The sequence below is a fragment of the Pristis pectinata genome, chromosome 24 (genome assembly GCF_009764475.1).
Source record: "Pristis pectinata isolate sPriPec2 chromosome 24, sPriPec2.1.pri, whole genome shotgun sequence".
NCBI classification, from domain to species: Eukaryota; Metazoa; Chordata; class Chondrichthyes; order Rhinopristiformes; family Pristidae; genus Pristis; species Pristis pectinata.
Window position 1 is genome coordinate 13335288 of NC_067428.1, and position 10251 is coordinate 13345538.

The 10251-nt window shown below is 38.2% G+C and overlaps 1 protein-coding gene across 1 annotated transcript in view; it reads left to right on the forward strand.

Annotated features, from left to right (window-relative positions):
• timm44 (translocase of inner mitochondrial membrane 44 homolog (yeast)) overlaps positions 1 to 9755 on the forward strand; it is a 58574-nt gene extending 48819 nt beyond the window's left edge. Inside the window, exons 12-13 of the mRNA XM_052037883.1 lie at positions 1328 to 1438; positions 9352 to 9755. Coding sequence (XP_051893843.1) covers positions 1328 to 1438; positions 9352 to 9471 — 231 coding nt within the window. The 3' untranslated portion in view covers positions 9472 to 9755. The remainder of the gene's footprint in view (positions 1 to 1327; positions 1439 to 9351) is intronic.
• Positions 9756 to 10251: the final 496 nt, after the last annotated feature.

Below are 10251 nucleotides of genomic sequence, written 5' to 3' on the forward strand. Positions count from 1 at the left end.
CTTAGAATTCTTATCCCCCCCATCATTTCTGTGGCTTTAATGGATTCTTGTTGGGGTTCGGTTGTAGCACTGATCCTGTTGACTTGATTCTTCTCAAATGCCACAATTCAACTTTCCAAATGTTGTATTGCAGTGCTATCAACCTGTCGATAATTCTTGGCTGATTTAAATAATGATGACATTTTTAATTAATGTTTTCTGTTACAAAATGGAACAGTAACAGTAGAATAAGGATGACGTTGGTGTTTAATTGAATGTTGAAATCTGTTTTTTGGATGAAATCCAAAAGCTGAGCATGATGAAATATTTAAATTCTCAATGCCTGATGTTTTTAATATTCTGGTGCTCACAACTCCAAATTAGAAATTCTTCAAGTTATAAAACTTCAAAGTATAAGGAAAATCTCAGAAATGTAGTCAATGCTGTTTATGCTGTGCTTGTTTCCTCGGGAAGCAGATTCTTAGTGGGGTGCAGGGAGTTAGAATGACCGCATATTTATAAGATGATGAAATAATCTGTTTCTGCTTAGAGACCTCCCTTGGCAACCTAGTTAAGATCAAAATTTTATTTTGTTTTGAATTGTCTCTAGGATGCTCTCTCCATGCTAGCTGTGTTTTATCCTCTGTAGTGTTCCATTTTAGAGTCTGATTTCACTAGTTTTTTTAGATTTTTTTTTACACATTTTCCACTTCTTCAAGTGAGAGTTCTAGATGGTGACCATTAGCAGTCAGTGTCTGCTTTATAGGCCAAATCCTGACATTATCTGATGGCATACTGCAGTTATCAGCAGACAATGAATAGTGAGCAAAAACTCTCACAGATTTATTCCCCCATTTTCTAATCCACATGCTATTTGAGATGTCCCTACCATTAGCACAATGGAAATCTGCTAACTCAACACAGACTTGGAATTCAATCCGATACTTTTGGTTAATATGACTCAACTACTCAATTCACGCAGCTGAGATAGCAAGAAATTAGAAAAATAATATTGCAATCACGTTGTAAAGAGTACATCCCGATCTGAACTCAGTACAGCACACAGTGTTATGCTTTGTAATCACTGAAGAAGAATCTCATTTTGTGCACTGATTGATTTACTCCATACTGGTGTCACTAGAGTGAAAATGTGTTTCATGCTACATAACTAAGGCAGCCGTTCCAACTAGCCTCTATAAACTGATGATTGAATTGAACTGTCAGGGGAGCTTCCTTGCAATGTGTTGATGATTTGTAGTACTGAAGGAGTGAATATTCTGTACTGACTCACTCTGGTCTTTTTTTTTATGGTGTTCTTTGTGACTGACCTGTTTTTCTTTGATTGCAGCTGGCAATGGGGAAGATGATGGAGCAGGGACCTGTTCTAATTATCACCTTCCAGGCTCAGTTAGTCATGGTCATCAAGAACCACAATGGAGAGGTGGTGGAGGGGGACCCGGTATGTATACTTAGTCTCTGAAATGTTAAAAGTGATGAGTATAACACAAATGACCTCTTTATACAGGATTCAATAGAGACGCTGGCGTATCTTTGTAAAATAGTATACTTATAACTAGCATATTGAGTGAATTTCCTTTGTTGAAGGTTAGCAGTTCACAGTTGAATCTGTAAAAAAAAATCAACAAGTCTCTGTAAAGCATCAGTGTCTGTAAATTGTAAGGATTGAAGTATCAACGATACAAGTTTAAAACGAAGACATTGTTAGGAATAAGTTGTGTGGAATGTATTATCGGGAAAGGACATTCAAATTGAAATCATGAAACAATTTTGCTTTGTTTCTAGAGAGAAAAGGGAATGAGGATGTGGCATGGGCTCCTTTGTCCTTAAAATTCCTTGTGTTTTCTATAACAAAGTTGTCTAGCTTATAAACGCATGGCGAGAGTGGGAATATTAGTCTTGGTTGTGATTCCTTCCCCTTTAACTTTTGCTGGCCAAATTGGTGTTCAGTGTGTAGATTTGAACATACTGAATGGGTTTGTCACCAGATTCTCTAGCAGTAGACCAAAACTGAGAGAAGAGGAAGAACCCCAAGTTAAGTTTTCACCTTGAAGACCAAGTCAGAAAAATATTCAATTTATGAATAAATGAAGTGAAAGAATCCTCACACAAAGAGGTGCTGAGGACTGAGATTCAAAACAGATGAAGGTGACACTTGAACTGTGATCTCTTAAGATCAGCACTATTTATTATGTAATATCCTGTTAGTATTAGGCTGTTTAAAGAACATTATTGCACAATAAGACACCCCTGAATCAATGACACAGTATTTCCTGCTGCCCTCAATCTGCCCACTGACCAATCTGGTAAAACCAAACTTAGCTTTTACAGATAACTTGTGTAAACTCCCAGCAAACTGCTGGCCTAATCCTCAATGGTGAGGTGGTTGGATCTTTGAAGAATAAATGGCATCATTTTGGGGGGAGGGGGAGTAGTTGTAATTTTTTTTAAGATCTCATCCTCAAAACAACTGAAAAATGTCAACAGCCATCTAAGCCACATCAGTTGGATTTGCCAGCTGCCTTCTTGTTAAACATTTCTAAATGAAGGCGTATAGTTTTTTTTAAATGCCAATTGCTTTCTCTTATAATGACAGCATCAGAGCATATGGTGGAGAGAGCTGCTGGGTGTGATCAGGGACTGGTACTGGATTGATTTTCTTGTGATTCTATCCAAGTGGAATTAGTGAATCTTGCAGGAGGTAGCCATTTGGCATTTCATACTGTGCCACCTCTTTGAAAGAGCAATCCAATTTAGTTCCATATCCCAACTTTTCCACCTAAACTTGCAAATTACTCCCCATCAAGAATGTGTTCATTTACCTTTTAAAAGTGTCTATAGAATATGATTTCATCGCTTTTAATAATGTGCATCCAGATTTTGACCTTCCACATGAAGACATTCCTCCTTATTTCCTCTCTAGTTTTACCAATTATTTTACCTTTGATTTCTATTTACTTATCAGAGGAAGCAGCCTCTTCCTACTCATGCTGTAATACTTTTGGATGCAACATTTATGGCTCCCATTGACTGTTTTCTACACTAAGAGGGAAATTCCAAAATCTCCAGTTTGTCCATGTAATCAAAGAACCTCGTCCCAGTTGACATACTAGTAAACCCCCACCATGCTGTTTCCAGGCAATTGAATTCTTCCTACAATGTATACCTATGCTCTTCAGTTTATTTTCCAGACTGCCCAAGGCTAGCAGAGGTACGCAGGTTCACTGTTGCCTGCATTAGTCACTCCATCCAATGTAAGGGTGGGGGGGAAATGACTTGCATTAATTCATCTCTCTTCATGACCTCAAGACATACCAGAACACTTTATTATCAAAGGAGTACTTTTAAAGTGTAGTCACTGTTATTGCATGGGACCATTGTAGCCAACACGAGCACTGAAAATTCCCAAAACAGAAATGTGTTTTAGTTATATTGATTAAACAATTAATATTGGCCATCATGTATGACTTCATTGCTCTTCTTCCGAAATTGCCACATCCACTGGAGGAGGCAGAATTAAACTTAAACCCATTGAAAGTCACTGAATTCAAGGGGGTCATGTTTTGGAGTGAAATAAAACATGCAGCTACCACTATACAGTGCATTTAATTCCATCATTCAGGGATGAATTTCTAGGCAATGGACTCAGAGTAGCATCTCATCCAGAAATCAACAGTTCTGAAGGTGCAGTGGTTTCTCAGTGTCAGCCTAGATTTTTGTCCTGAGGTCTCTGGATGGGACTTGAACCCACAGTATTCTGAATTAAAGTGCTATCCAGTGAGCCATTACTGATGCTTCTGTTGTTCCAACAGGGAGAAAATTTGTACAGAAATATGTTGGAGCATCTTTAAAATGACTTTCTTTACCCCGTGGGGGATCCAACCTTTAGATCTGTGTGTGCTGCTTTTAAATTTCAATTTCTTATCTGGCTAATTTAGTATAAAAATACATATTGTACAGAACTGTCAGTACTCTCCACTTAAAATGTCCAAAGTTTGTACAGACAGTCACTTAAATCAAACAGAAAGTAGTGTCTTTAATGACAGCATTGAAAGTTGCCAATTAATAATATCTTAAGTGGTCTGTGCAATTTTAAACAGAAAAGGCTGTGCTTACTTGCTAGTGCATACCTGGTTAAAGTGCACTGCAGAGCCTTTCCACTATCTATGAGGTGCAGGTTAGAAGTATGATTGAGTCCTCTCCACTGCCTGGATGAGTGAACTTCCAACAACACTCAAGAAGGATGAAGAAACTCAGTTAATTTGCACTCCATCCACCACCCCATTCCTTCAAACACTGACCACTGACTGCTGTTTTCCATTCATCGAGTGAACTGCACTTACTCTGACAGCACCTCTCAAACCCGTAGCCTCTGCCGCTAAGGACAAGGGTAGCAACCACCCCCATGTATGTTTCCCTCCAAGTCACACATTCTGACTTGGAGATATATTGCTGTTCCTTCATCGTTGCTGGGTATAAGTTGTGGAGCACCTTACTCAGTGACTGTGGGAATATCATCCACATTGGGTGAGAAAGGTAGATCCCAATGACCTTGTGAAGGGCATTGACAATGGGCAATAAATGCGAGCCTTGCCAGCATTGCCCCGATCCTGTAAATTAATTTGCCTGAATAAAGTAAATAAACCCTTGCTAATGTTACACTCAACACATGTGAAAGGGAGTTTAGTCAGCTAATCATGTCATAAATTTAGAGCCTTATGAATCTGAGGAACACATTGCCCAAATTTTATGGTGAGAATTGAGCTGTCTGAACTCACCACTGACCCACTTAGGAAGTCTGTACTTGCCTAGAGTGGATCTCCCCAGGTTCAGTTGCTTCATGAAGGTGGCTCCATCCTCAATGATGTAACCTTAAGTGGTAGCATGGCCTTTTCTCGGAGGTGGGAGCTGGGGGGGAATGAGTGGCAGGGATTGTATGGGATGGCATGGGAAAGGCAGCAGAACCAAGCCATACCCATGAAAGTGCTTAAAAGATATTAGCAGTTGATCAAGCCCTGCCCCTCACCAAGCCTGGCATCAAAGGTAACAATGCACTGGCATTCAGAAACATTCCAAAAGAATTTTTTTAAAAACAAGCCATTAAAATGGTTAAAATTAAAACAAATAAACTAAAAGTGAAAAAATGTGAAGTAATTAAAGCTTGGTCCCTTGCAATTGCTCTCCATTTAAATGAATGGAAATGGTGTTAATTGGTGCTGGTTGTTCAGGTTGACTCATCTGTAAAACTGCTGGGGAATTGCCGCAATATTTTACCCTGCTGCTGGACTTTGAGGAATCCAGCTTTGAAAATGCTGAGAAACAGGTGCAAGGAACTTTGGGGCTTCACGTGTGTGCATGTAGGTGAGAATCAGGAGCTTGCTGGTGAGGAAATGACAGTATTTCCCTTCAAAATTTTGCATTCGGTTTGAAAGAACCAACAAAGATGTACGTCTTTGGATTTTGAAATAATTTTATGTAAGTCTATACCAAAAAAAAATTGCATCTGTACGCATCTCCTGTTACCTTTTTCCATTTGGCATTTATATGTCCATGTTTATTTTTGGGGTGTGTAATTACACTGGTGACCTATTAGAGGCACTGCAGCACCACTGATGGCAGGGAGTGTGGCCAGTTTACATGAGAAGTTTTGTTTACAGGTGACCCTCATGTTACAGGAGGCGGTTGAGTTCCGAGAGAATGGCCCATGTCACAATTTTCCTTAACACAAAACCGTGTCATCTGTGCTCGTGGCCTGAAACGCGAGTTGAAAAAAATGTTTATTTATTTACTATTTTCACATAAATTCTGTGAGAGCGTGTTTTATTTTGTATCTCAAATATTTTGGTTAGTGATTTGTGAATTCTTTAATGGGCGAATTTCTATTACCCAAATGACCATAACACGGGAGCCACCTGTACAAGAGTGGACATGGGACTTAATGACCGAATGATAGAAGTTAATTTAAAATTGGGACTGATTTGCACCTGCACCCAATGATCTTGTCCTCTAATCCTACTTTACCAGTAATCTTCCCAAGTCAAAGAGCCCAGAAGATTAATTTTTAATTTACATTTTTCTGCTGCAGAATGATCATTGTTTTACATTATTTTAATAACATTAACATATGTTTTCTTTATTTTCCAACTAGTGTCTATCTCTTAAATTTCATATCAATAATAATTGGTATGAAATTTAAGATTGAATAAAAGTACAAATGTCCAAATGTATTAAAAATTGGTACTTAGTTTCATAACAGTAGTAACTAGCTTCATGTATAAAATGCTAGGACAGAAAACAGAATTGTCATTGGTATTGGTTTATTATTGTCACTTGTACCAAGGTACAGTGAAAAACTTGTCGTGCATACCGATTGTACAGGTCAATTCATTATACAGTGCAGTTACATTGAGTTAGTACAGTGCATTGAGGTAGTACAGGTAAAAACAATAACAGTACAGAGTAAAGTGTCATAGCTACAGAGAAAGTGCAGTGCAATAAGGTGCAAGGTCACAACAAGGTAGATCGTGAAGTCATAGTCCATCTCATCGTATAAGGGAACCGTTCAATAGTCTTATCACAGTGGGGTAGAAGCTGTCCTTAAGCCTGGTGGTACGTGCCCTCAGGCTCCTGTATCTTCTACCTGATGGAAGAGGAGAGAAGAGAGAATGTCCTGGGTGGGTGGGGTCTTTGATTATGCTGGCTGCTTCGCTGAGACAACGAGAGGTAAAGACAGTGTCCAAGGAGGGGAGGCTGGTGTCCGTGATGTGCTGGGCTGTGTCCACAACTCTCTGCAGTTTCTTGCGGTCCTGGGCAGAGCAGTTGCCTTTGTGCCCTTTAAATGCAAAGAAATAATTTTCAGTCGATTAGTATATCTCCCAGTGCAAGAGTTGGGGACAAATCAGAAGATGTATTCAAAAACTGCATATGCTGGAAATTTGGTTTAAAGGTGATAGAAATACTCAGCAGGACAGACAGCATCTATGGAGAGAGAAATTTGTGTTTGGATGGGAAGATCATTGGCTCCGTTTCCCTCCAGATGCTACTAACCTGAGTATTTCAACATTTTCTGTTTTTTTTTATTTCACAAGGCATACTGTTCTGTTATGACGGGAACGTTATAGGTTGCATTTTGTAGTAGTTGGGGTGGGACTTTGGGTTACATCACCTGTCACTTTAAGGTTTCAAAACATAATTGTTGTAAACAAGCACATCCTGAGATCAACTATTTAGTCATCATAAAGGAAATGTCTAGCACTTTTTAGTGGTTAAATTAAATTAGTTTTTATCTGCAACGAACTGCGCTACTTGGTAAAATGTTAGATTGAGAATTTTTACAGGCATTTCCTTTCATGTGAGAGGTCACACTTCTTGTCTTTCTGTCTTGACATAGACTAATTATACATAATCTGAATTATGTCCCCCAGTCATTTCAAATGGCCGGGAAAGGAAAATACTGGAGTCTGCAAGTTCTTAACTGATCTTTCCGTAAACACCCACAGCTATATTTCCATCCTGCGTATTCATTTGCCTTTTAATGAACTCATCTAGTATATGTAACATCATTTAGCCTCTGTGTACCTTTAAAGAAATACAGCTTCACATTAGCAGCAGAATAATGCATTGTGCATTATATACAGGGCTTGGACTTTTACTGCTAATAATTGAACAAAAAAAAACACCTAGAGAACCAACTCTGATGAAAATCTGACTTTATTTTCACATGCCAATAAAATTCTGTGTGGGGAATACATTTATATTAATAACCATACATTTTGCTTTAAGGATGTGATTTTGAAAATGGAGATATAATGCATAGACTCCTGACTAATGTTTGTGGACTAGTACTAGAATACACTAGTCAATGATTTGACTGGGTAACTCAAGATGGGGCTGGAATAAAACCCTTTTTAGCAAAAACTTAAGTAGCAGTAGATGACTTTGAATATGCAGGCATGTTATTTTCACTTTTTTTTGGTTGCCACTAAATTTTTGCATTCCTAATTTTTGATTTTTAAATAAAAATCTGAACTGACGAACTGAAAAAATACAAATTCAGGTTAGTTTATTGTCATATGCACAAGGGTGCAATGAAATTCCTTGCTGGCATGAAGCTCACAGAGTAAACGGTGTGTTGGTAATAAATACAACAATAAATATAATGACAAGCACAAAACAACAGAATGGTGCAAAGTACTGTAATGCAAACTGAGGTATTGCAAAAAGAAATGCTAAAATTAAGGGTTCAAAAACATGGCAACACCACTGTGAAAGGGATGTGAAAGAGGTGATTGGTTCAGAAGCCTGAAGGCTGTGGGAAGAACCTGTTCTTGAGTCTGGTTCTCCATGTTTTCAATCTCCGGTATCTTTTAGAAGATAGAGGAGAGAAAAGGGAATGGTCAGGGTGACAGGCATCCTTGACGATACTGTTAGCCTTCCTGAAACAATGCACTGCAAAGATGTGATGAGCCTGTAATGGACTGGGCAGTGTTTACCACTCTCTGCAGGTTCCAGCAGTCCAGAGCCCTCCCTTAAAAGTGTGTTGTTTGATTTATCAATAACAGTGCCACGTGGGTTGTAACACACAGACAAATACATCATGTACAATAGTATGGGGACATTTGTATAAGGAAATGGATATAATTGTGGAAATGCCATTACAAAAATGTAGGTATATAATGTAATAACAGAACTTGACACATGACCATAGATATATGCTGATGTCCAAAAACTTTTGATAGCCTCTAGCAACTTAAGTTGAGCTTAAATGAATTAATTTAAAAATTGATTTTCGATGTGATGTTCGGGAAAGTTGGATTGGCCCATAATGCTGACTGCCAGAAAGGTGATTGACATATTGAAACTATTTGTTTTTTTTGAATTTTTTTTTAAATCAAATAAATCCAGTACTTCAAACTTCAAGAACGGTTAAAGGTGTGAATAAAATTATTTATAATTAGTCTCTTGGGTGTGCAGCAATGTCTTGGTTTGAATATGTTTGTTGTAATTTATAGATGTATTTAATAATTATGAGTAGTTTTAAAGCATTTTCTGGAAGCCTGTGATTTTTCAGTAATTGAAGAGGTGGGTAGGTTGATTTGATTTACATTTCAGTATATGGGATGTCTGCCTTAGGACTGCTGTGTCAACTTGTAATATTAGATTAATCTTCTCTTAAAAGGGCTCTATTGATGGAGTCATTTTAAGATCGTATATGAGGTTCCATTTATATTATTTCACTTGGGTGTCAATAAATTAGCAAATTGAATAAGTGCTTTAATGATAAATGCCGTAATGTTTTTGTAGTGAGCTCTGTACTCATTTTTTCTTTCTCCACTCCCTTTTTGTCTCTCCCAGGATAAAGTATTGAGGATGCTTTATGTGTGGGCTCTTTGTAGAGATCAAGATGAGCTGAACCCATATGCTGCATGGAGACTTCTGGATATTTCGGCATCGAGCTCTGAGCAGATCTTATAAGGGAGGGATCTGGTTATCGGGATTCTTGCATTGTTCCATCATGAACCTGTCTCTGGGTCTCCACCGGGAAGTGAACATACTTTGTCAGTACCACATGATGTTTTAGCCAGCAGAGCCTTAAGACTCTAGGTGCTAACGTGTCAAAAGACTGGGGAGGTTTTGATGCCATCATCGACCCAATATGAAAAGACAAGTAGTGGAAGTAAAGCGTGGCTGCTGTCTTGTAAATAATTTGTATTAAATAAACAGTAGAACTGGTATTTTCTACCAGCATGATCAAAGTATGTTCCTTTTTTCTGACTTTTTAGTACATCTGCTCTAATATTGTACTTACAACATTTGATGTTAAATTATGGCCAAGATCATGGCAGGGTGCTTTGGTTTGCTTCACACTCCCTGGTCTAGGAAACACAAAAATCTATCTATTCCCTTCACTGGACTTGAAAGTGCACATATGTGGATGTTGGGTTGCCAGGATTAGACACTGCTTGGATGTCACATTCCTCATGACTATGGTAACTTGTTGACACTTATTGGTTAAGTTCACCTGCAGAATAGCCAATACCTATATAATTAAGAATCAGGGGCTTTGTGATTGGAGGACAAAAAAGAATGTAATGGCCTTGGAATTATATTTCTTACTGCCATGTTTTTATGCACTTAATTATCCAACTTCAGTAAAAGAAAAATCAAACACCATTGAAAATTGGGGACTTGACTTGCATGGTCTGTAATTTTTATTGTGGGCCCTCCAGGCAGCTGATGCACTAACGAATGGAG